Genomic DNA, 27,231 nt, shown 5'->3' with positions numbered 1-27,231 from the left:
GGGCGGGAGAGGGGGGCAGAGGGACTCCCGTGGCAGGAGGGGTGGGCCCACGGCAGGTGGGAAGGCAGTGCCAGTGGCAAGGGATGGGGGGGGGGATGGGAACTTGGGAGGGGAGAGAGGCAGCACACAGACGGAAAGGCTGCAGGAAGGGAGGGTTGGGGGGCGCGGGTTCCCACTGGCATAGCTGCTGCGGGAGGGGCTGCTGTGTGCGCTGTGTGCCCCCACACCCCCCAAAGGGCTCCTCCTCACCCACAGTGGCAGGCTCACTATTTCCCACCAGGATAAAGGTTCCCAGTCCCCCCTCGGCATTGGACGAGGCCCTGTGACAGTTTCTGCCCAGTGGACACCAAGGGAGGGGTGGGTGCACAGCCTGGGAGCACCTTCCAAAGGAGAGAGTGCACTCTTTCTGGGCCCCGCAGATAAGAGGACACCCCAGGAATGACAGAGTGTCAAGACGGAAGGAACCCGACCCCCCAACTCAGTGGGTACCACGCGAGCCTCGCCGGTCCTGGTGACTTGGGGGGCCGGAGCTACCTCACTGACCTGAGATTTGACGGACTAGAGAAAGAAACCAACCTCTCAGTGAGGCAAGTCCGAGGCTGCATCGTGGACCTGCAGCCCAACCACATCTAGCTCAGCACTATCTACGCAAACCTCCTGGGCAGCGGAGAATGGCCTCTGTCTATGCCATCCAATATGGCAGCCACTGGGCCCATGTGGCCACAGAGCCCTTAGAATGTGGCCGGCACAGCTGGGGACCCAAATGGTAAGTTTACTGAACTTTCATTAATTTAACTTTACTTCGACACAGGGGGCTAAGGGCTACCGTACTGAGCAGTATGCAACTACTTCATACCACTAGTAGTGTTACACAGTATGACTACTACGTGCTACTACACTGTACTACCAGTAGTATTAGATGCTGTGACTACTACACGGTACTACATAGTACTAGTACCACTGCATAGGATGACTACTACCTATGACCACAACATGTTACTATTATGTACTACCACACACTGCTACTAGGTATTACTACTGCCACATACTATTACTACATGCTACTACTAGTAGTACCAGCAGCTCTTACCTAGTACTACTGCATGTCACTACACATCACTCCTACACAGTGCTACCACATACTACTACTATGATATTCTACCGCCACATGCTAGTATTACATACTACTACATGCTATGACATAACCATACACCACTGCATACTACTACTATTGCTGCTACTGCTACATAACAGCACTACTACTACCACACGCTACTACTACATACTACTAGACACTATGTACTATTACTATGGCTGCTACCTACTACTGCTGTTGCTACTACTACCTACTACTAGCACATACTACTTCTATCTACTATTCTATATTCTTGCTACTACTACATATTCCTACTACTACCTACTACTGCACCGCTGCTACTGTATACCAATACTACTACTATTATATTGTTATATACTACCATGATGATGGCATATTATTACTACGGCTACTATGGCTGCTGCTACTACTGCATACCACCAGCACTCCTAAATACTACTACTATATGCTATTCTATACTATATACTATTACTACTACTATGATATATTACTACTACTACCTACTATGGCTGCTGCTATGACTATATACTACTATTATATGCTATTCTATACTCTATTCTATACTACACACTATTACTAGATACTATTATATATCACTAATAATATGATGACGATATATTATTACTATGACCTACTACGGCTGCTGGCTACTACATGTCCCAGTTGTGCTCCTGGCTGCCTGCTTCCTCCGGGGATAACCCCTGTGGCGCGCAAGCTGGTACTGCCCTGTGCAGGGAGAAGCCTGCTAGGGCAGCCCTCCTCGCCTCCCAATGAGGTAGGGAATTTGGCTGATGCTACTGCGTGCGGGGCTCTGGGAGTCCTGGGTTCTTTAGATAATGTCAATCTGCCCGATTTCAGGAGATTCCAGATCGGGAAGGCTTTTGTTGGCTCTCTTGTTTTCTCTCTCTTTTTTTTTTTTTTTTTTTTAAAGATTTTATTTATTTATTTGACAGAAAGAAATCACAAGTAGACGGAGAGGCAGACAGAGAGAGAGAGAGAGAGAGAGAGAGAGAGGGAAGCAGGCTCCCTGCTGAGCAGAGAGCCTGATGCGGGACTGGATCCCAGGACCCTGAGATCATGACCTGAGCCAAAGGCAGCGGCTTTACCCACTGAGCCACCCAGGCGCCCTCTTGTTTTCTCTCTTGACAGCATTTCACGTTTTTCTTGGGGACTGGTCTGCAGTTGCAGCCTTACCAACTGTAGAACAATGTGAAGCTGTTTGCATAAGAAGCAGGACTTGCCAAGGTAAAGCTCCAGCTCCCAGCAGTGGCTGTCCTGGGACTCTTAGACAGCGGTCTCCTCCCTGTCACCGCAGGAGCTCCTAGTAACTACTGTTTTTCTCAGTTCATTGAGACTGAATTCAGTGCAGTGATGACTCTCCCCTCTGTGCTTAAAGCCTGGGTGGGGCAAGAGGCAGGATGGTTTCCCCGTGGGCCCAGCGCTTGCCAGGGTCCCGGGTCTTTCCCCCACAGACAGGACGGCACCCAAGCTCAGCTTCCTGCAGGGTGCTTAGTTAGCTCTGCCACCATCACCTGTGTCTGTGGGGGCGACTTCCTGAGAGCACTAGCTTTCCAAATACCTCTGTAAGCAGCTGGTGTCCAAATCAAGACAGCCTGGTCTGATTATTGTTCCGCTGTCCACGTTACCATCAGACCTACCGTATTCAATTTACAAAAGGATGCCCATAGTCCACTCTGAGTCCGGGAGAGCGTTCTGGCTCGTGTGCCTCTTGTTGGGATGTTGAGAGCACGGGGACCCATGCCGTCACTCCTCTTACTGCCCTTGGCCTTGTAAACTTTCTTTCCCTCATCATGTTCCTCTGCAAACACTATAGCATTGTGGCTCTTGGGGAGCAGTGGGGAGGGCAGGCCATTGTTTGGGGGAAGGAGAGTGAGAAGTCCCGTTCACAGAGGGAGAAGGGAAACAACACTCCTATTCTAACTTGTGGTCTAGGTCCACACTCCCGATCTTCTGGAGCAGGAAGGTGGCTGTGGCCCTTCCCATTACACAGACTGGTAAATGGAGGCACAGGGAGATGATGTGCTCTGACCAAGATCTTGCAGCTGGGCAGCAGTGGTGTGAGATGTCGGGACAAGCAGGCTGGGCTCTGTCTTTACGATTTCATAGGGGTATGTTACTTCTGGGAAAGGCAAGCAGTGGAGGCCAGCATGTGGAAGGAAGTCTAAACACGTGGCTCCTGTAGGTCAAGCTCAGTAACTGGAAAGGTTAGTTACCCAGAAGCTCACTGTCTGTCATTCAGAGTACATTGCGGTGACTACAGCCTTTTGTCTAGCACGCATCCCCATGCCCCTGTCTGGCTGCATTTCCACCCAAACCTTGAGGCTGGCAGAGGCGATCAGTTCCAGAATCCCCCTCATCACAGGCCAGGTCAAACTGAGTACTAGGCCACAGTACCCTGGCAACAGTGACCGATCTAAGAGGACCCTGGGAGAGAAAGCCGTGTCCTGCTGGGCTTACTTGGGAAGATGTGAGTCTGGACTGTTCAGAGCCTGTCTTCCTCCCCAGCCGGGGAGAAACAGTCAACAGAATGAAGCCACACACAGAGGCCAGCTCGCTGAGATGGAGTTTGAGAGAGACACAGAAAGAGTCAGACAGAGAGGTGTTTGTTGATTAGATGACTCTCTGACATAATTTCAGCCCATTGTATCAGCTGGGGTTGAGAAGAGAAGCAGAATCATGTAGATGATAGACAGACAGATAGATAGAGGTACGGATTTGTTCACTATAGGGCCCGGCTCAGCAAGTCTGGGGTCCACAAGGCAGGTACTTGGGGTAGGAAGATCACAATCAGGCTGGAACCCCATGCCAAGGTCAAAGTGAGGTTTCCACACATTGCACTGAAAAGGAAGATCCAGAGGGAAGGGAGAGTGCTTGTTGACCCAGCAGCTGTCCAGAGTGTCTCTTCTGGCTGAAGAAGCCAGGCCCACCCAGGAAAACCTCCCATTGACTAACACAAAGGGGGTCTCACGACATCTGCAGAATTCCTTCACCGTAGCACCAACATGAGCGCAAAACCTAATGTAGGCCTCGATCTCATGACCGTGAGATCAGGCCATGAGCCGAAACCAGGAGCTGGATTCCCAACTGACTGTGCCACTGAGATGCCCCTGTGTTGGCTTTCTATCACTTGGGATGAAAAACCTCCTCACCCAGCTGCCGTTCATCGAGCGCCTTCTACATTCTCTCACTTAATCTTTACACATCAACAAATGAGATCAGTAATATTTCTGATTTTGGAGCCTGAGGCGGAGAGAGGTCAAGATATTGTTCAAAGATGCGGAGCTTCGAGCCAAATCCTTCTACCGCCGATGCCACAGTGCCAGTGTTGGCCAGCAGGAGCCATCTATGTTGGTGTACAAATTTCTTGGAGCGAAATGAGTGAAAATGTGTAAAGTGCTTAAAACAGTGCCTGAGAGCAGTCTGGAAGCAGATCTCAGCAAAAATGTTATTTTTTCCCGCTAAAAAGAGGTCTAGGGAATGTGCCTGGTTGAGCCAGCTCTCAAGTACCAGACCTGTGCGCCCCTTTGGAAATGAACCCTCAGCCCCAGTGGCTCTAACCGCCACCATCTGCGTCTTCCCTGCTAAGCCTCCAGACATTTCCTGACCTACTGGATTTGTGAGTGTTACCCAAAAGTTGGGTCAAGCCACGAGATTCTGGGGTAGTTTGTTACAGAGTAATAGTGCCTTGGAACCCCCATGCCATGCCACACCCTTCCTGGAAATGTTCCAGGGATTTCCCATGGCCACCGGGATGAAATCCAGATTCCTTTTCTCTTCCTCACCAGGTTCCTGCCCACCCCAGAGCCAACTCCTGTCCCTCCCGCACACGCCCCAGCCGAGCCCCAGGCATACGGCAATCCCTGGAACGGTCCCTACTTTCCTAGACTTCATGCTTTTGTATGTGCTGCTGCTGCCTGGATGTCTTTCTGACATCTAGACCATTAAGTGAATCATCTAGCAAGTTGGGAGATGTAAATCCATTTTCTTCCTTGAAATCCTTTTTTCCCCCCAAGGAAGAATAGTGTTTGCATGGCCCTAAAATAGTTCAGGTGATCTGTGAGAGAATATTCATAGAATGTGGGTTATTTCCTGGGTTTCTGAATAAAATAACAGCTATCTGTATGGATTCTGGGGCCAGATTGCCTGCATTCCAATCCTGGCTGTGTCATTTACAAGCAGATGACCGTGTGCAAGCTACTCAACCCCTCAGTGCTCCCAGGCTTATTCCTCATCTGCAAAATGGGGAATCCATGATACTCCGTAGAGTTGTGATAAGAATTCAGTGAGTGAAAATGTGTAAAGTGCTTAGAACAGTGCCTGGCAGAGAGCGCTCCGATCAAGAAGTGTTTATTTTTTATTTTATTTTTAAATAAAAAAAAAAGACATTTATTTACTTATTTGAGACAGAGAGCGCGTGCGCTCACAAGCACGGGGAACAGCAGGCAGAGAGAGAAGCAGATTCCCTGCCAAGCAGGGAGCCCGATGTGGGACTCGATCCTGGGACCCCGGGATCATGACCTGAGCCGAAGGCAGCCGCTCAACCAGCTGAGACCCAGGTGCCCCTCTTTTATTTTTTTTTTTAGAAGATTTTATTTTTTGTCAGAGAAAAGAGAGAGCACAGGTAGACGGAGAGGCAGGCTCCCCAATGAGCAAGGAGTCCGATGTGGGGCTCAATTTCAGGACCCAGGGATCATGACCTGAGGCAGATGCTTCACTGACTTGAGCCACTCAGGTGTCCAGGAAGCATTTGTTTAAAAAAAAAAAAAAAAATAGGTCTCCTGCAAGCAGCTAGCCGTTGCTATACTCACAGTGGGCAGCAGCTCCATGGACAGGCTCACATTTGCTCAGCACCTTGCCATCTGTCACTGTCTGACTCTATCACTGTGACTCAGTTGGTCTATTAGACCATTGAAGAAAGAGCCTGGGTTTTATTCCTTCCTAACTCTCCCTAGAACCAGAGCAGTATTAGACCTTCAATAAATACGTATCAATTCCTGCTTTGATGTTACAATCTGAGCCCAGAAGAGGTTGTGAGCTCTTCTAAGTCATACAGGTAAAAAGTGGCGGAGTCGGGACTGAAATTTTCAGTCTTGTTCACTTCGACTGCCAGGTCTGAGCTAGTTACTGTGTGTGCACATGCAACACACGAGCGTGCAACTGAGTGTGTGTCCGGAGTATCTTCAGTACCCCCTGCTGAGCATCTGCTTTTAGAATTATTTTATCCAGGGACCCATAACAACCTGTGGTCTTTCAGCAGCCTTACTCTGACCCCTACAATCACTATTACTCCTGGAGAAGGAGAGACATGGAGAGGGAAATGGATTTGCCTTCTTCTGATCATCCAGACTGTTCTCTTAATATCTGGGTAATTCCAACTCACAGAACGTCTCCTTAAGGTAGGAGATGGTTGCTTTCAACCAATCACTTTTCCAGGTGTAGAGGTCAGGGCAGCATTATTCAAAAACCCTAATTCAGTGGCGCCTGGGTGCCTCATTTGTATAAGCTTCGGACTCCTGAACTCAGCTCAGGTCTTGACCTCAGGGTCCTAGTTGGAGCCTGCGTTGAGCTCCAATGCTGGGCAGGGAGCCTACTTAAAAAAAATTCCCCCCAAACCCTAATTCAGTACAGGGGCTCCTGCCGCGGGTGAACCCTCTCGCTTCTACAAACTGTCACATTGTCAACACCAGACGGCGCTGTGTCCCCGCTGGCTTTTGAATCACCACGTCTAGCACACAAAAGGCCAGGTTTTCCTCCAGGACAGTTCACGGCTTGGTTCCCAACATCCCGCATTTCTAACCGCCTTCCGTGTGTGTGTGTGTGTGTGTGTGTGTGTGTGTGTTTGTGTGTGTCTATCTGTAGAGGACGGTCCCATCTTAACCAGTCGTGACCCTGTCTGAAAAGCCGCGTCTCCTGCTTTCAGCACTATTATCGACTGGAACGAAATCCCTTTAGATCGGTCCACTACTAGGCACCAGGCGCTGTGCGCCCCTGGCCTCCCTCCGCCCCGCGCTGTGTGGCTTTCGCTACAGGGCCAGCCGAGCACACCAGCCCCGTACGCGGTGCCCCGGGCAGAGACTCGCGCCCGGCTCACCTGTTCCCGGGGGCGAGCTGCGTCCATCCCCCCCAGGACCTGCACCGCACGAGCTCCCTCCGCCTTCCTCTTCTACTTTCCTGCCTCCGCCGCGATCGGCAAGTGGCATTTTGTGGGGGGAGGCGGGGAAAAGGGCGGGGAAGGGGCCTGGCGGGGAGGGGCGTCGGAGCGCTGTCGCCGAGTGTCGCGCCGCCCTCTCCGCCCCGCGCCGGGGTGTGGGCGCGGCGCAGCGCGCGGCAGAGGGCCGGGCGCGTGGGGACGCGGGAGTGCGGGGTTCTCGGCGAGCCGCGCGGCGCCGGAGCACGCTGGCCGCCTGAGCTCAGCGCGGAGCCCGGGGCCCAGAGCCGCCGCCACCCGCCCCTGTGCGCGCCCCGCCATGGAGCCCTCGCACAAAGACGCCGAGACGGCGGCGGCGGCGGCGGCGGTGGCGGCGGCGGACCCCCGCGCCGCGTCCTCGTCCAGCGGGGTGGTCGTGCAGGTCCGCGAGAAGAAGGGCCCCCTGCGCGCCGCCATCCCCTACATGCCCTTCCCGGTGGCCGTCATCTGCCTCTTCCTCAACACCTTCGTGCCGGGATTGGGTAAGACGCAGCGGCGCTCGCGACCCCTGCGCCCCGAGCCCCGCCGCGGAGGGCACGGGGGACGCCCTCGGGTGGCGCCCGCGCGCGCCCCGGCCCGCGCTCCCAGCGCCCCCAGGCGGGTGGCCAAGGCTTGCGGAGTGGGCGCCCGGGGGGAGGTGTCGCTCGGGGCTCCCTGACCCGCCCTTCACCTCCTCCCACCTGTGAGCGCGGTGGTGCGGCCGCAAGAGCCGGAACTTTGCCGGGGACCCGGGGCCAGCGGGCGGCTCCCCCGGCCCCCGCGAGGCTCCGCTCCAGACACCCCGGAATCCTGCCCCTCGCGCGCGCTCCCGGGAGCCCCTTTCTTCTAGCTGCTGGGGGCCCAGCCGGGGGAGCGCGGCGGCGTGGAGCTCCCCGGGCGTTAGAGAGGTCTGCCGAGCTCGGGAAGAGGGGGACCAGCCGGGCTTTGGAGACACCCCGCGAGCCCATCTGTCTTCGCGGGGTGCGGACCGTGCGGGGGCGGGTGTCCTCCTCCTCCTTCCGGGGTGTCCGCGATTCCGCCAGCACCCAGGGGAGGGGGACGGTCTCATCAGCTTGAATGCCTGTGGGTTTGGACCACTCTCGGCAAGAGGTGACCCCATAGCTCCCTTCGGTTCCAAAGAAAGTGGGGAGCGCGCCGATATAATTCTGTGTGGGACTCTGGCTGCCCAGAGGGGGCCCTGTTGCTCCCAGTGTCCCAAATTTTAAAAGAGTCCCATTACAGAGGTAGGGGTGCTCAAGGTTGCACCCAGAGAGAAGTTTCCCTGACCATCCCTCTCCTGACCCAACCGCAAATCTCTGTCTGCGTGCCCTCCCCCAACTCCCGGCTTGCTTGCTTGCTTGCTTGGCACCCGCTGTTCTTGCCGGGAGCCCCCCCCCCCGCACCCCAAGTGCGTGCGGGACTAGAGCGGTAGCCACCTCTGTGCCCTGCCCAGGAGAGAGCCTGCCCCCGCGCCAGCCAGTTGCCAGCGCCTGGCTCCAAGTTCCCAAGAACAGAGGTCAGCTGGAAGCCGTTTGCTGATTTACTATGGCCTTTCTCACGGCCTCGCGCTTAGCCCGCTCCCTGGGGCGGTGCGTGGCCGGGGTAGCGAAGGTCACGCCCATCCACGCGGGACGCGTTCACTTTCCCTTCGGTGCTTGCTTCTGCTTGTGCCCTGGGCGGCTGCGGAGGCCGGGCCTGCAGATCTGTCTGAGCAGGAAGTTAGGTGGGCGGCAGCCCTGCTCCCCCCTGGCGGCGAGTCCAGCAGCCTGTCCCCTCCGCCCCCTCCCCCGCCCCGGGGCCATGTCACCAGGCCGGCTGTCCCCACAATTAGACGCCGCGGGGACAGCTAGCTGTTGTTAGTTTGCGTCAGAAATTCCCACCTGCTGGAGTACAAACGCACCGCCTAGTCTCTCTGGGGACCTGAAGATCACGGTCTGGGATGGATCTTCATTCCGCTTTTTTAAAAAAAGTGAAGTAAACGGCACCTTGTATGGTCTTTTGCAGAATTAGATGCATTGTGTTCCCGTTTGGGAGGGGCCGTCCCAAGCTGCTGGGTGAGGGGATCTCTCCCGCCCGCCCCCGCCCACCGCAGACCGATGCAGGAGGCAACAACTAGCTGTCCACCTCCCCGCTGTACTGGCTTTCTCAGCTCTTCCCGCCCTGGGTTATGCCTCTGCCCCCGGCATCCAGCTCTGTCTTCCCTCTTCGCACCTCCCTTTGTTAGATCAGAATATATGGGATTTTTCTAGGAAAACTTTCTGAGAAGCCAGAAGAAAATAAAGGGGAAATTAGCAAATGCAAAAGTAATAAAACAGGTGAGCCAAGGGTGTACAGTTTTCTGAATTTTCAAGGACCGAATCCAGGCATTCCCCCCCCACCCCCCCACCCCCGGTTTTGTTTTGCTTGTCATTGTCTGGTTGGCAGGCGCACAGCCGCCCCCCCCCCCCCCCCCCCCCCCCCCCCCGGCTGGCTTCTGCACTCCCAGGGAGGGGCTCCTGATCCTGGGTGGTGTTTCTCATCTGTAAGTCAAGGATGCCTGTCACTCTGGACTGTGGAGAGAACCATATGAAATTCTAGAAAGCTTAGCAGTTGGGCTAGGAGGCAGTGCTCCTGGGAGAGTGGGTTCCTCTTGCCCCTGGCCCTTCTGCAGGGCTGAGCACTGCCCCCCACCACTGGGTGTGTTGGACACTCTCCAGGACCTTGGCTTTGAGTCCTTGTGGATCTCTCTGCAGTGGAGCCCAGGGTGACAATGCAGGCCACGCAAAACTTGCAGGTGTGTTCTGTTCTGTTGGCTTTTTTGTTGTTGTTGTTGTTTTGTTTTATTTGTCCTCCATGAGCGGTGTGAGTGGCCTCAGTACCTGGAAATCATCTCCTTGGCCTAGATCCCCTCTGCCAGGCTCTGCCGGGTCCTTGTGGCTTATCTGAAGCTCCCATGAAAACTGAATATTGATGTCGGGCTCTGCCCTTTGATGAAATGCAGCTTTTTTTCAATGCATGTGCTCTCATTCATTCAACCAGCACAGAGCACCCGCTACCTACCAGGTGCAGGGGCGTGAGGATGAGTAAGTCAGTCCAGGTGTCAGAGACTATTGGGAACATGGAGGCAAACTTTGTTTGGATTTGATAAATGCTGTCAAGGCAGCAAGAACAGAGTGTTTGAGCACAGTTACTTCTTCCTAGAAGGACGTGGGGTCCAGAGAAAGCCTCCCAGAGGTGTTGTAGGAGGTGAGACCCTGCCTAGGGAGTCAGCCACAGGGCCGCAAGCCCTTGCTATCCTCACTTTACTCCCCCTTGCTATCCTCACTACTCCCACTCTTCGAAAATGGGTCAGACCTTTGGCCCCAAGATTGGTTCTTTTTTCTGGAAACTTGCTCCTCTGCAAGTCTTTTCCACATCTGCAAATCAAAGGGGACAGAGTGGGTGGGGTGGGGGGCGGCTGGAGGCAGGCATGTGGTTCCTCTGACAGGTGGCTCAGGGTCCTCTAGCGTGAGCAGCCCAGTCCTTACAGTCCCCGGGGACTTGTCGATATAAGTGACAGAGCTGTCACTCTGTCGAGGATGTTTCCTCTCCTGGGATTTCTGATTTGTGGTCACTCTGACTCCTCATTGGAACAATACAAAAGAAATTTTAAAAACGGATGACAGTAGGGGTGCCTGGGTGGCTCAGTTGGTTAAGCATTCGACTCTTGGTTGCCTCGGCTCAGGTCATGATCTCAGGGTCTGGAGATGGGCTTCTCTCTCCCTCTCCCTTTATCCCTCCCCCTGCCCGTGCACACAGTGTACATATACTCTCCTTCAAACAAATCAGCAAATAAATCTTTAAAAAGCACGGATGGTGGTAAAGAGTGTGGCCCCTCCACGTCGTCTCACTCAGTGACCCACTGCTGATACAGACCATGGTCAGTAACTTCACAGTCCAAAAAACAGGGCATTTATAAGTTTATACACAATTCTTCACATGTGATGAAAATTCATTGTTATGCCCCAGAATGGATGGAAAGTTTGTCTGTTAGGTTACAGACAAAATTATACTTTCATACTTAAAAATTTTATCTTTATTGATTGAGTTGGTGCAACGAAAATGTTGGTGACTCAGATGGCGACAGGGAAGTGATAGGGGGAGAGCTTCCCTTGACCATTACCCATTCCTTCAGACTAATGTTAGCCATAAATCGACTGTTGGATATTCATAAGTATTTAGTCTATCTCTAATATACTGCCTACCCTTTGACACCCAACTAAAGTCTTGCCTCCGTAGCAAAAGAATCATGGGATGGCTCAGTTTCTGTCTTTCTTCTAGCCCCGAGGCCCAAACTGCTGATGATTATTGCCCTATCTTGTGGCATCTATTGCTGACTTTTTTTTTTAATTGTTTCAAGAGTTTATTTTTTGCCTCTGTAAATGTAAGTTCCTTGAAAGCAGCAACCATTTTAAATTTCTCCTTGATATAGTATAGTATATGTGAATGAATATTGACTAGAATTATACTCCTGGAATAGACATTGGAGATCACATCTGGTCCTATGCCTTTATTTTATATGTAAGTGCAGTGGTCCCAAGCATGCAAGGACCCAGGAAATTTACATCGTATTCAGCCTTTTTAAGGAAGTTATTTAAGTTTGTATTTCAGTAAAACCAGAGAGTAAACCAAGAGAGAAGATACGAGATCCAGGAAACAAGGGATCCGATTAGCCATGAAAATCGAGGATAAAATCATTCAGCAGGCCTGAGAGCATTCAGTCTTCTTTAGAGTGTGAAGATGAAGGCCCCAAGAAAGAGTTTTCTGAGAATGGTGTGAGAAGGGAACATTCCATAGAGCTAAGAGTATTATTGGGACTGCCAGAAATTAAACATTTGATTAAAAAAAAAAAAAAAGGAAAGCAATTAGTAACAACAGTAAAGACAAAAGGCTCTGGAAAAGCATTAAAATCCAAAAGTGAAGCACAATGCCCAATTAGATCAGAAGGTCAACAGACTTCAAAAAAGAAGAATAAAAATATTCCAAGCAATAAATGGAATGAGAAAGGATTTGGAAGGTATTGGGGATATGGTGTAGAAAACACATGTTTCTTCCACCAACAATAAAAAAAAGAGAGGTAATGAGCGATTTCGGGGAGACCAAAAATTTTTCAGGGAAGGCATAGCTCAAATATGAAGCAGATCAAAATGTGGCCTGATATGGAGCAAATGATGGAATATAAAAAAGGCTCTTCGAGGCGCATAGAGTCTGTGTCATTGGAACTGTGGTGCACAGTATGGGCTCTTAGCACCTCTTTGACTCTGCAGCAAAGAATATTTGCTCAGTCATAATAATATAAATGCTGCTCAGTGGTTTTCAGCTTTTAAAAGCAACCACAGACAAGGCGCTGAAGACTGCTTAATAATAGCTATAAAGGAAGATGTAAAGTTTTTCCATCTTGACAACATAAAAGGAAAACTATGGCCCGTTAAAGTCGGCAGGTGGATTGTGATAGATTATTATTCTCTATCATTCACTGTCCTCCCTGAAAAGAGGATGGTACATCTGCGCCTGACGCTATGTGACTTGCCATGCTTCCTGGGGAAGGGGGACCCTTCCTTCCCTGCACACTGATAACAGGCTTGGCCACGTGACTTGCTCTGGCCAGTCAGATGTGAGTGGCAGTGACATAGGCCATGACGGAGCAGACACTTTAAGGGGCCTTGTGAGGTTCTGGCATTGGTCTTCTCCTGCTCTTGTGAGAGTGGCAGGTCTCAGAGGGGGGCTGCTCTTCAGGCTGCTTCCCAGAATCAAAAGGGCATCAGAAACAGGGCACGGCACATCATAGGGCTAAGAAATAAGCGTGAGTTGCCAAGATCTTGCAGCAGCTGGCATCTTTACCACCCTAGGGCACCCTACAAAGCTGACTGACGCAGAGAGGGTAGGAGAGAGGTGTGACTACTCTCCCTGTATAAAGTTGGGGGGGGTTGTCAAGAGATGCTGTAGTTGGTAGACCAAGAAATAAAGGGTACCAAGATGATCAGTGGATGAACCGAAATAGGGCTATGTTGGGACAGTGGGACAATTGTGGGTTGATGATATACTGGGATAATATTGGAACAAGAGCAGCGGGAAGTTGAGGGCTGATGTCAGTCAGCTAATCTTACATACCATAGCAGAAAGTCAGTGCCTAATGTTGATAAAACATGAAAAAGCAATATAAGTATACTCCGGAGGTTAGAAAAACATCAGAAGAATTCCCACTCTTTCTGACATCACCGTTGTTTCTTTACCGACTGGTTCAGTCCCAGCAGTGTCCGTCCATGCTGACATTGTTCCCCAACCCTTTTAAAAATAGCTTGTTTTGATCTTCCACCCCCTCCCGCCACTGCTCTTTCCCTGCTCCCCCTTACAGTACAGTTCCCTGCAGGAGTTCCTGGATTGGCTGCCACCAATCCCTCTCCGCTCGCTTTCTCTTGAACCCATTGTGGTCGTTCTGCACCCGTGGTCCGTCACTCAGCTGAATGGTACTCTGCAGGATCCCAAGCTCCTCCGGGTTGCTAAATCCCATGCCCAGGTTTCTATCTCCTCCTCCGGGAGTGCTCCGTAGCGCCAGACACAGTCCCCACGCCCTCCTTGAAAACACTCTCTTCCTCTGGCTTCTGGAACACTTCCCTCTCTTGGTTTACTCTGTACCTCACAGCTCCTTCTCCGTCTCCCTTGCTCATCTTGGCAGCCTCCAAACTTGGGGATCCCTGGGGCACTTGAGGCTCTTGATCTTGGCCTTCTCTTTGACCTTGCTCTTCTTCCTGCCTACGCCGGCTCCTTTGATGGTGTCTCCTGGCTTTTAGTTGCATCTTTAGAATGACCACTCCCAAAGCCAGATCTCCAACTCGGACCTCCCCCTGGACTCTGGAGTCTTATACCCAACTGACTTCCCCGCACCTCCACTTGGAAACCACAAGGCATCCGACACTAACTTACCTAAACCAAGCTCCCGCTGTTCTTCCCCAGACCTGCTTCGCCCCCCTTGCAGCAAATGGCATCCATCCAGGAGCTCAGGCATAAACCCGGACTCATCCTTGACTCCTCTTTTTCTCACACCCCACGCCCAATCTGTCAGGAAACGCTCTTGGCTCTGCTTTCCAAATCTATTCAGTGTCTGACCACTTCTTACCACGCTGCTTCTGCCTTGCTGGTCCAAGCCCCATCTTCTCCTGAATGGTTGCCATGGTCTGCTCACCTTTATTGATGTTCCTAGTGGTCTCTCTTCAACATGGCTACCAGGACTATCCTTTGAAATCATGAATGAGTCAGATCAGGAGCTGGAAACCCTCCAACGGCTCAGCTTTGCATCACCTAGAGCCAAAGCACAAGGTTTATCGTAACCCACAAGGGCTGGGGCCAGAACTTTCCCGAAGAAAGGTAACATGAGCCACGGGTATAATCTAAAATTTTCTGGTACCTATATCATAAAACACTAAAAGGAACAGGTGAAATTAACTTTACCTAGTATATATATATATATATATATATATATTTTTTTTTAAAGATTTTATTTATTTATTTGACAGAGATCACAAGTAGGCAGAGAAGCAGGCAGAGAGAGAGGAAGCAGGCTCCCTGCTAAGCAGAGAGCCCGATGCGGGGCTCGATCCCAGGACCCTGGGATCATGACCTGAGCCGAAGGCAGAGGCTTTAACCCACTGAGCCACCCAGGCGCCCCCCTAGTATATTTTATTTAACTCAGTATCCCCAATAAATTTATCATTCAGTGCATGTCAATCACAATTGTTAAGGATATGTTTAATATTTCTTTTTTACATACCATGTGTTCCAAGTCTTACAGCATGTCTCGGTTTGGACCAGCCCCAGACCAGGGCCCGCAGCTCCAGAGCGTCCTCTGTCCACCGTCCTTTGGATTCACCTCCCGCTGCTCTCCCTCTTGCTCACTCTGTTCCAGCCCCACTGGCCTCTTTGCCATTCCTTGGATATTTTATTTTATTTGTTTATTTTTAAAGATTTTATTTGTTTACTTAAGGAAGAAATAGAGAGCAGAGAGAGAGAACACACACGAGAGGTGGGGAGAGCCAGAGGGAGAGGGAGAAGCAGACTCCCCACCGAGCATGGATCCTGATGTGGGACTTGATCCCAGGAGCCCAGGATCATGACCCAAGCCGAAGGCAGACACTTAACCAATTGAGCCACCCAGGTGCCCCCATTTTAGGAGCCACCTTCGCACCTCAGAGCAGTGCTGTTTGCTGTTCCTTCCGCACACATTCAGGACCTGCTACAGGGCCGCGGCCTCAAGGCCACGGCTGTTTTGTGGGTGCTGGGTTCCTCTTAACATGTACCGCAGAAGGGGTGGCTTAAGCAACAGGAATTTATCTTCATGCTTCTATAGGCTGGGCTGGCTTCTCCTGAGGCCTCTCTGCCTGGCTTATAGATGGCCGTGCTCTCCCTGTCCTCTCCCTGTCTTTGCTCTGTGCGTGCGTGTGTCTGTGTCCTAATTTCCCCTTCTTTTAAGGATACAAGTCGTCCTGGGTTAGGGTCTACCCAAAGACCTCATTTTAACTTGATCACCTCTTTAAAGGTCTAATCTCCAGGGGCACCCAGAGGCTCAGCTGGTTGAGTATCTGACTCTTGGTTTCTTTGGCTCGGGTCATGATCTCGGGGTCATGGGATCATGGCCCATGTCGGCTCCCTGCAGGAGGGAGTCTGCTTGAGCTTCTCTCCCTCTGCCCTCCCCACCCAAATAAATAAAAGAATCTTAAAAAAAAAAAGATCTTATCTCCAAATACAGTCACAGTCTTAAGAGCTGGGGGTGAGGATTTCAATGTGTGGGTTTTGAGGGGACACAGTTCAGCCCAGACACCTTCCTAGATGATCTTACTTAAGACGGCAGCTCTCCCCTTCCTCCCCACTCCCCCTCCGCCCCACACGCCCTACCTTTCCCTACTTCCTTTTCCTCGAGAGCACTGTTGCTGTCAAACATAGTGTATATTTAACTAATTTTCTCTATTGTCTGTTTTTTGTTTGTTTGGCTGGTTTGGGTCTGTTCTGTTCATCGCTGTATCTCTGCACCCTAGAACAGAGCCTCGTTCATGACGGGGGTTCCATAAATAGAAGTGCTTGCCTTCGGGAAAGCTGGACTCGGCAGGGAGAGCTCTGAGTACAGGGAACTGTTGCTTTCCCCTAAAAGCCCTTTTCCCCCTATTTGATTTTTAAAAAACTGTGTATTACTTGTTTTTTTGTGGGGGGAGGGCTGGGATAAGAATCAATGCCACGGAAAGAGAAGAGGCTTTTATGTGTCACTGATAGGAATGTAAATTGGGACATCTTTTCCGGAAACCAGTTTGGCTTGATACTTTACGTATCAAGAGTCTTCAGGGGCGCCTGGGTGGCTCAGGGGGTTGAGCCTCTGCCTTCGGCTCAGGTCATGATCTCAGGGTCCTGGGATTGAGCCCCGCATCGGGCTCTCTGCTCTGCAGGGAGCCTGCTTCCTCCTCTCTCTCTCTCTGTCTGCCTCTCTGCCTACTTGTGATCTCTCTCTGCCAAATAAATAAATAAAATATTAAAAAAAAAAAGAGTCTTCAAATGTTCATACCCTTTAAGTCAGTAATTTCACTTGCAGGAACTCATCCTAAGAAAACAATCAAAAACAGGCACAGAAAGTTAGGCATAAAGGTATGCCACGAAGCCTTATTTATAACATTGAAAATTATAAACAAACCTGGGCGCCTGGCTGGCTTAGTGGGTGGAGCAGGCGACTCTCCATCTCGGGGTCATGAGTTCGAGCCCCACGTGAGGCATAGAGATGACTATAAAAACAGTATTATAAACAAACCCAGATGACAACAATAGAAGGATGGTAGAATATTATTTACCCATTGAAATGGTGTTTACAAAGACTTTCTGATGAGGAACAGTAAGCTGTAGGAGGAAATGAGAAAAACGTAGTTTGAAATTGTGTGGTCTGTAGGATTTCACATCTTTTGCATTTCCTGGATTCTAAGGCACTTCTTTCCCCCAGATGTGGATGTTTCTGAATGGGAGACTGCTATCAAGAGAAATGGTTTCTTTCTCTTCTTACTTTCTTTCCTAAAAAGTTGTTGCTCAGTTCATGGTGTGTTTCCTGATCAGTGCAATCTTTTTTAAAATTTATTTTTAAATTATTATTATTAATAAAGATTTTATTTATTTATTTGACAGAGAGAGAGATCACAAGTAGGCAGAGAGGCAGACAGAGAGTGTGTGTGGGGGAAGCAGGTGTCCTGCTGAGCAGAGAGCCCAAGTGTGGGGCTCGATCCCAGGACCCTGAGATCCTGACCTGGGCTAAAGGCAGAGCCTAACCCACTGAGCCACCCAGGCACCTCTGATCAGTACAATCTTAAAATCAAGCATGTACAAGGTAGAAGACAGACGGGTAGATAAATCCAGGCGACCCTGGGAGATTTACATACAGGTGGGGAGCGCCTGGGGGCTATTTTCTTCTTTATACTTACACGCATTTCCCAAATTTTCTAAAACAAACACAAAACATATTACTTTTGTAATCGGAAAAATGGAACCAGCATTGTCTCGAGTGAACCTCCTTCCCGTAGGGCTCAGTTGGTCTAATGCAACTACCGATGTGTTTTCACAACGGTGACGTGCTGGGAGATGCCTGAGGCAATGGGGATCCCGCAGGATCGTTAATAATCAGTGTCCACGAGGCACTGTGTCGGGGTGGCAACGGGATCAGCACATCGCCACTCTCAGAAGCCGAGTGACAGCTGCTCCGTGCGTCTCCCGTGGGATGTGTCCTGCCACGGCTTGGGCCAGGGGTGACCAGGTCATGTTCAGTAACAACAACAGCATCCCTGTTTGCTCTGAGATGTTGCAAGGGACCCAGCTGCTGGAAGTGGTCAGCCAGCGGGTGCTACTAGGGAAGTCCGCATTTCCAGTGAGTGTCACCGAGCGCTGAGCCAAGGAGAGTGACTTCCGAGCGCCTCTGGCAGGGCTGACCGGCTGACGGGGTGCGCTGTAGTAAATGATGTGTGAGTGTGGAGGAAGGGCCCCCCCTCATGTGGTCACAGTGGTGAGGGAATGCTTTGCACCAGAACTGGTTGGCTGGGAAGTAAGCAATGGGCTGGACAGAATGACCTGGACGGCAGGGAACAGAGTAACATTTCCAGCGGTGGGTCCCGATTCCTGAAGCCCCAAGTGTCATGGAAGCTGGGGGCAGTCTCCGAGTTGGCTCTGGTTCTCAAGAGCACAGAACTCTGAGCAGGTCCCCTCACCTCTCTGAGCCTCTGCGTCTCGGACGGGAGCTCAGGACTCGTGCTTGGCCATTGTGTTTTCTTAACCACTAGTTAGCATTGACCAAATGTTCTTTGTTCCCAAGGTCGTTTCTGGGGGTGTTCTCTTAGTGCCCCCACCCCGCAGGGTGGGCAGGACCCCCGGAAGCACTTCCTGGTCCCTCAGAGCCAAGACCTGGCTCACACGTCCGACACGCTGGGGGTGCCCCCCAAACCCAGGGCTCGAAGCCCACCTCACTGTTGGGCTAGAGGCGATGCGAGCAGGGACTCGTGAGGAGTGTGTGTGTGTGCATGTGTGTGCACGTGTTTCTCACACACAAATGCCCTCCCAGGCTTTACCTTTACCTTCCGAGTGGCCCAGATCCTTGAGACCTCACCACCGGGGCCAGGCCTGTGCCTTGGGCCTATAGTGTGGGAGCTTCCCGAGAGAACGGGGTGCGGGGCCTCTGTGCCCCAGGCTGAGCCGAGCTTACCAGGAACGGAGTTTCTAAGGGGACGCTAAGGTGAAGGTGCGGGGACCGTATTTTCTTACTCAAATGGCAGAACATAGGGATATACTGGGCATTTTTTGAAATTCACTGGAGAGGCTGTTGGCAGAAGGGGCTGACACGAGACCAGGGCTGTTCTGGAAGCTGGACTGTGGGACAGGCCCGGCCGGGGCGCTCTGAGGGAGCTGAGCTCCCCATGGGCTTTGGTCGTTGTTGACTGGGAAGCCCAGCTCCTATGCCAGGAATAATGTGGTGTTCGTGGAGAACAGCCTGTCCCAAGACTCACAAAGGAAATGGCCCAGCTATCCTGGGGCCAGGCAGCTTCAGGGCAGCTCCAGTCCCCGCATTTTCCCCAAGAGGGCCCACCTCCATGCCTATTTGCCTCCGTGCCTATTTGCCGTAATTGCCACTTGTTGAATTAAATGTGTGTGCGGGCCTTGCAGCGATCTGAGGGGGACTGTGGGCTGGAGACCCGTCAGCCCTTCCCATCACTGCCGTCGCACAACCAGGAGGCCGCCATCGCCGTCGGGTGTGAGCGGGACTCACATGTGCCCCGGAAGCTGAGCGGTATGAGTGACTTGCTTTATGGTGACCCTTGCTTTACTGGGGAGCACTGGTGCCCAGCCTGCTGTGTCTTCTGGGGCCCCCCGCACACACTGGAACAGTCACTCTTTGAGTGTCCCGGTCTGTGGTTTTTGGCCCTTTGACCGTCCTTCGTGCCTCCCCCGGCCCCGTCCTCGTCTTACTCCTGACTACCTTCTTGCAGATCCTGGGCCGTGTGACGTCACAAGAACACTTGAGTACAGGTTCCTTCAAGGAAGCTTCTGGCCTTGCTGCCTGGGGGCGGGGGGTGCAGGAGCCTGTGTTTGGGTGGGCTGGGCACATGCATGCAGGCGGCCTGGAGGCTCCTGAGAGTGAGAAGCATCTGGAAGCCAGGAAGGAAGATGGACAGCGAGGCACCAGCACAGAAGCCAACCCCTAGGGTTTTTCCCAGGTGCAGAGGCACCCTCCCTGTGGGGACAGGCCAGCTCTTGCTGGGCCTGTGCGTGTGACATTTGTCCCCCTTGGGCCTGGCTACAGGAGCCATGTGATGGATGCGGGCCCTCCTGGGTCACAGGGCGGTCAGTGCAGCCGAGGCTCAACGTTTCTGGGCCAACAGGGTCTGTGCCCCCAGATGACAGCTTTGCTCGCATCTCAGCTCTGACTACTTGCTCTGCTGCGAAGCCTTCGGCAGCTCCCCGCCACCCAGAGGCCCAGTTCCTACTCCACGCCGGGCCCTCGGGACCCAGGGAACTTGCCCTGCTCTCCCCCACTGGTTTCTTTAGGCCATGGTGTCCCTGTGCCTGGGATCGCCTCCCGCCATCGGGGGTAGCACCTGCCTGGCTGTCAAAGCCCACCACAGATGGCCTCCTTGACCCCTCTGTGAGGTGAACTCCCCCTTCCAGGACTGTCGGACCAGTCAGGACGTTCCCCTTGCTCCCCGGAAATTCTGATTCTTCTGTTGTTTTAATCTTTTATAAATATATATATTTTAAGTTTTACTTATTGACGTCCTCTCTACACCGCACGTGGAGGTCTAACTCAAAATACCGAGTCGCGCGCCCCTCTGACTGAGCCGGCCGGTGCCCCTCTGTCTTCTTAGTCTTACATGAACCATTTCCTTGAGGGTCGGGGCCGTGTGTGACCTACCCTCTGCCTCGCCGGGCGCCTAGCACCCCGGTTGCGTGCAAGCCAAGCTAAATACTAAGTGATTTCCGGTTGTCGGGGTGGAGTCCTTGTTCCTTGAACCTAGTGAACCCAAACCCAAGGGATGCAGGCTTTCGTGTCACTCTTCAGCCTTCCCAGCTCAGAGGAAGTCGGGGGCAGGGTTCTCAGGACTGTAGCTGGGATGGTGGGGGCTGTCTCTGAGGAGTTCTTGGTGTTCCAGCCACTCCAGGGAGGGACATGGGGCAGAGGATGTTGGCTGCCCCCTCGCTGGGACGGAGCACCTGCTCTGTGGGGAAATCACTGGGACAGTCATGAGCTTGCTGAGAAGAGCAGGGCCACCACCCATCCCTTCAAGTGGTGTAGCTAATGGCTGAGAAGTTGTGGGGGGCGGGGACCGTGGAGATGATCAATCCCAGTAAACCGTTTTGATCAAGACTGGTTCGCCTGATAGCCATCAAATTAAATCTGGGGGAAATTCTGGTAGGGAGCAGGATATTTGCGTGGTTTTAAAGTGCCTCCATAGAAGGTTTGTGACTTGCAAAGGGAAAAAATCATGCAGCATCCTGACTGAGTGAACAGAATAACTTGGCCTGGACCTTGAAAACATTACACCAGAGGAAGGAAACCGGTCATGAAAGACCCCGCACTGTATGTCAGCATTTATATGGACAGAGGCGGAGGGCAGCTTGGCCGAGGAGTGTGGCTGGGGGCACATGGGAGGGACTGCTAATGTCTAGTGGGTTCTTCTGGGGTGGCGAAAGTGTCTGGAAACTGGTTGTTCTTGGTTGCCCACCGAATTATTAAATGGGTAAATGCTATAGGATGTGAATGATATTCCCAGTGAAGTGATTAGAGGGTTGGCATCTCCAAGGTAGGACAGATGGACATCGCGTGGGATCTCCTGGGAGGAGCACACCATCCCAACCCAGGTGCATGGCCCAAGTCTATGAGGGAGGAACCAGAGGAGCCCAGACCGAGGAGCAGTCCACAAAATACCTAGCCAGTATCCTTGAAAAGCATCATTGTCACGAAAGATTAAAGAAGACTACACAAACTTGAAAACCAAATTGCAAAGCATGATCTTGGATTGGCTCCTATACTGGAGGAAAAAAGAATCCCAAGAAAGACATTGAGACAGTTGGCAAAATTGGAATATGGGCTGTCAATTAGATAAATATTGTATCCATGTTACGATTTCCTGAAATCCGTCACAGTGCTTTGCATATGTAAAAACACAATTTTGTTGCTAGATACACGCCGAAGTGTTAAGAGGTGGAGAGCCATAATGGACACAGCCTATTTCACAGGGTTCAGAAAAAATAAATAATAATATGGAAGAAAGAGGGGCACCTGGGTGGCTCAGTCGGTTAAGCATCTGCCTTCGGCTCAGGTCATGATCTCAGGGTCCCCACTTCGGGCTCCCTGCCCAGCGGGGAGCCTGCTTTCCTCCCTCTCTCTCTGCTTGCCTCTCTGTCTACTTGTGATCTCTCTATGTCAAATGAATAAATAAAATCTTTAAAAAAAAATAATAGGGAAGAAAGAGAATGACACGTGTAGCAAAGCATTAAGAATTGGTAATCTGCATAAAGGGTAGACAGGAGTTTCTGTATTATTTGTGAAAACTTTTCTGCAAGTGTGGAAGTATTTGAAAACAAAAATTATAAAATTATGTAGTTAAAAGCCAGATAAACTCAGATGTCTCAGACGTAGCGATTACAGCGAAAGCCAAAGAACTATAAGTTTTTCCTTATCACTGAAGTTCTGCTAGTTCCGGAGTTCACAAACCCCGGCCATCAGGGGCCGCAGGGATAGAGTTGTGGTGAGGTGGAATTGGTGTGCAGGGAGTACAGGGTCCAGATCCCCAGAAGAGACTTTCCCCGGGACTCCTACCACTTAAACCCCGAGGTCATGTAGAAGTTTACCCTTTGGGCACATGAGCAGTTCCTCTGGCCCATCAATGCAGGCTCAGGCCTAACCGGGAAATGAGTTTCTGCCCCCCCCTGGGAGATACAGTGAGCCTACAGCAAGCTTCCCTTACCGTATCTGGTTGGACCTAGACCCACCGCCCATGCAGCCCGCTTCTGGGGTCGACCATAGATCCGAACAACCACTGCCCACGCAGCCCGCTTCTGAGGTCAGCCAGGAATCTGAACGTTGCAGCCAGAGCTGGAGCAATCCCAGTGGTACAGATCTCTTTTGGAGAAGTCTTGTTTCTTGGTTAGTCCTGTTCGACTTCTCCCAGTGGAGTCCGAGAATCATTTTTGGACCTCAAAGAAACCAACCTCAAACCAACCGCCAGCAAGCACGTCATGCTGTCATGCCAGGAGAGCGTGGGAGAGCCCCTCCGTGGCCTTGGCTGCTCCGGGGGCACCTGTGGTTGAAATGCAAGTGGAATTCTTCCAGAAATCACTCTGTGGCCTGACTCAGAGGTGGAAAAAACCAAAAACGAACCCAAAACCATAACCATCTTGGGCCCCCAGAACTGGGGTTCTTAGAGGTTCAGAGCAGAAAGGGGCCCATGGAGGACGCGCCGAGGCTCGCAGGTTGGGTGAGGCCAGGTTTAGTCGGTCCTGGTCTCACTGCCCGGGGCTGGACTCCGAGTCTGATACATGCTGAGAAGAGGGGCCTCAGTGCTTGGGAATTGATGTGAACTGAAGGAAAAGCAGGGAAAAGCCACGGCGTTGGCAGGGGACCCGATCGCTCGCGCCCACTCTTGGATGGGACTGTTGTGTTTTATCTTCCCGGCTAGCTCTCTCTGGCCTGCGCAGCTGACGCGGAGGGATGCTCTCGACCTCCCTGCATGGATTCTCAGGCATGCTTGGAGACCGACCAGAGCGGTCCTCGAAGGCAGACCAGGGGAAGGCAGCGGTGAGCCGCTGGGTCTGCCCAGTGCTGTTTCCATCCCATCATTTCATGTTCTGCTTGCGGTTCCCCACCCCCGACCCCCAGCCATCAGGGGATCGACGTCAGCACCAGTTGTGATTCTTAACACGAGTCTGAGGATCGTTAACCCCGACGGGGGGACAGTGGCTGGAGTGTGCTTGGAAACCCAACTGTCTGTTCTTGTGAGTCATCTGGTCTACCTGCTGCTCTCATTTTCGCGTTTCCCGTTCATCCCTTGGGTTGGTCTGGTTTCTCGGATGACACCTATTCTGTGTGTCTTCCCCAACTGTTGGTGCCGTGCAGAGAGCACAGCTGGGTCCCAGCATACCTGCCGTCTGATAATGAGCCCGGAGGGAGAGCGTGGCCTTTGCTGGGCTGAGAGCCGCTCTCTCAGCTTCTCTTCTGGCTCTGCCACGTGGGCCGCCGTGGGCTAATGGGGCTCCCGTCCCTGTCTGGGCCCCACTGAAGCAGGGCTGCTTACCAGTCCTGCCTCTTTGTTGCCGAGGTAGTCAAAGACCAGGGCCGTAGGCACCCCATACCTTTAAGTCAGGAGGTAAATGGAGGCTCCGCTCCAGGCCCTTGTCCAGCTGGCCCTAGCTGATGTCATGCTTTCAGGCTCTGAGGAGTGAGCCTTTCACTCTCCCTGTGCTGCCCCCCGCCCCCAGACCTCTGTCAGAGCAACAGACCCTTCGTTAAGAGCCCGGCTCAAGCCGAGTTCCTGCCGGGACGCCTCTGGGTGCAGAGCTGGTTGTTGCCAGCCCCCCTTATGGGCCTGGGGGATCCCAGCTCACAAGCTTGGCACCATGACTGCCCCCCACGCTCCATTTTCCTACAGAAGTTGGTTCTAGCGCAGTCGTCCTCCCAGAAACTCTGGAACAGCTAGTACAGGGAGCCAAAGCCTCCTGCGGGGTGAGGAGTGTGGGCGTCCAGCTTCCAAATGGCTCTCGTGCTTGTGACACGCTGTGTTCCCGAGTGGGCTGGGGGCCGGGGCTGCGTGTGACTTCTCAGGCTCCCAGCGGGCGTCCTCTTCCATGCGTCCCGAACCGTTTTCACGCTCTTACCTCGCAATCATCCACGGCACAACGCTTGGTTCACGAAGCTCCAGGCGGACCTCGCCTCACAGGGAAGCCAGGCTCTGGAAGGTTCGCCGTCCTGGGAGCGCTCACGCCTCCTCGGCCTGGGCACCCCCCTTCTCTTGCCTGTTCCTCTGGACCACCACCCACTTCACCACGGTCTGCAGACATCCAGCTTGGAGGAACTCACTCCCCATCCATCAGTGATACTCATGGCTCTGTCTCCAGCGTGATGATCACTTGGGAAGAGGGACCATCTGGCTACTGCTGGCACCGGGTGCGGCTGCCCCTCTTTCCCTTCCTGAGATAAGCAGAAGTCACGGCAAGCCAATTACCACCTCTGTCCAGTGTACTTCCAGCTCCCTAGGAGCTAGCATTTTGCTTCTCGCCCCCTCTCCCCGCTTCCCTTCTGCTCCCCACCCCACCCCTTCGGAGCCTGGGACCTGGCAAAGAATGAAGTCCTCATTGCGTGGTTTGCTTTTTCTTCCTCTTTGCACAGAAAGAAACCCCAGTGTTCGGGTTGCTAAGGCCCCCAGTGTTTCCTCGTTATGGAGAGTCCTCAAAACACACCTGTTACGTATTAAGTCTTCACAAAAGACACCAAAAATGAGCGCACCGTCTCCCTGCAAGCCGCACCAGTTACGTTTTTCAAAAGCAGAGAGGTTCGAGTTGGGTTCTTCTGAATCTGGTTCTCTCCCCCTCCTGTGTGACTTGTGTGCAGACTTCTGAGAAGCAGGTTTTATAATAGAGACTCAGCTGGGCTAAATCACAGTGGCAGAACCTTATGCAATGGCTAAAAACCTATGAGTTAAAAATGGAATAGTCTTGCGGAGTGGGGAAGGTAATAATATCAGGGATGTGAAAATAGAAAGTAAAAAATTAGTATTTCAGCAGCGCAGGTCTCTTACCCACATTTTTTTTCTGCACCCGGAGAGCTTGGTGTCATTTTCCAGAATAAATCCAAAGTGTGAGCTCTCACTAGAAAAATAAAACTTAGTTTTCACAGGTTCAACCCTCCGTCTCCAGCGAATCCGGGGTTGAGAGCCCTTTCTCCTGACTTCTGGCCCTTAAGCCACAAGACATGTTTTGTGTTGGTTAGAATCTGTATGTTCACTAATGCTCATAGAGGAACAGATTTCAGATTTTTTATAAGTGGGTTTTGTTAATTTGCTATTTTAAAAATACTTGTGAGACCTTTACAGTTGCCATGGTGATGTAATTTCCATAAACATGATTTTTTTTTTTTGGTGGGGATTTTTTGCACATTGAAGGCTGAGGTTGATACGCAGTGTTGGGGGGGAAGTAGGTGGTGAATTTGGCAGGCATCCCATTGCTGCCTCCCTCAAATGCTGCAAGTCTGATCTAGGGGATCCACGTCACGGCAGAGACCTAGACCCCTAATCACCACACCTGACACTTGAGGCTTCTGGGGGAGGGGGCCTGGTCGGGGGAGAAGGGGGCCAGCCGCCAGGTGATGGGTCATGGGCACCTACGTGGCTCATCAATGGTCCAGCCCATGCCAGAGCGACCTGCACTCTCTCGCCAAGCCTTGGAGTACCTGACCTTGGAGCTGCCCGAGGGGTAGTGGAGAGCCTGGAGATTCTTTCCCTTTGAACCAGAGTCATAAAAAAAAAAAAAATTCATTTTAATTCACAATACTGCTAAAATGCTGAAGGTTTGCAATGGGAAATGAAAATGTAAAAAAATTTTAACTCTTAAACAAGACAAGAAGACATCAAATAAGAAAGCATTGTTGGTGCTCTAGAAGGTTTGGTGCTCTAGAAGGCTAGTATTTGAGAAAAAGCAGGTGTAATCAGAAGAAGAGTTAGATGGTCCCAGTGGCACCAAACTTCTTATCAATAAGACTAGACATTTGTTGTGGCTCACGGAGAGGTTTCACATTAAAATTTATTTCTCAGAGAATGGTATATACAGAGAGATCAAGGGAGAAGCAGAACACATAAGAGAGAAATTTGTAGTAACTAAGAACGTTTGGGGAGAGAAATGGCCAGAAAAAGGATTTGCAGGAGGAAGTGTGTCTGCCTGAGATGCCAGAACAGGGACTCCACTGTGTCGGGCCGGGCACTGGATGCCAGGCGCTGCCTGACTGAGCCGAGGGGTTTGAATCATACGGAATCATGAATCATAAGGAATTATGAATTACTAGAAAGCCATTGTGTTGACTGTTTTTATTTAGGTAGTACCGTAAATGCGTACAGGGCCACCCAGAAGGGAACGTGCCGGACTCCCAGCGTGGTGGGTACCCATCTCCATCTCTGGAAAGCTGAACCAGGGTGTCCGGGAGAGGTTGCCTGTGCATGTGTCAGCTGGATGCCCGGAATGTGCACTGAACGAGGGCGCGTTCAGAAGTGTGCCAGGAAGGCATGGAGCCCCCAGCTGCGCAACGCACAGTCGGCCCGAGGACTGGCCGGTCTGGAGAAGTGTGGCCGCACGGCAGCTGTCGTCTTTGGGTTTGTTGAGTGTGTCTCGTGAAGAGGAGGAAGACGTGAACCTGGAG

General features: G+C 52.0%; 1 protein-coding gene across 2 annotated transcripts in view; it reads left to right on the top strand.

Moving 5' to 3' along the window:
- Positions 1–7,546: 7,546 nt before the first annotated feature.
- Positions 7,547–27,231, top strand: part of STUM (stum, mechanosensory transduction mediator homolog) — a 55,046-nt gene continuing 35,361 nt past the window's right edge. For both annotated transcript variants that reach the window (XM_044267395.1, XM_044267394.1), the window contains exon 1: positions 7,547–7,807. In XM_044267395.1, the coding sequence (XP_044123330.1) occupies positions 7,606–7,807 (202 nt within the window). In that variant the 5' untranslated portion in view covers positions 7,547–7,605. The remainder of the gene's footprint in view (positions 7,808–27,231) is intronic.

This window comes from Neovison vison, chromosome 10 (genome assembly GCF_020171115.1).
Source record: "Neovison vison isolate M4711 chromosome 10, ASM_NN_V1, whole genome shotgun sequence".
In the NCBI taxonomy this organism is placed as follows: domain Eukaryota; kingdom Metazoa; phylum Chordata; class Mammalia; order Carnivora; family Mustelidae; genus Neogale; species Neogale vison.
The sequence above is the reverse complement of the archived record's forward strand: the minus strand, read 5'-3'. Positions and strand labels throughout refer to the sequence as shown.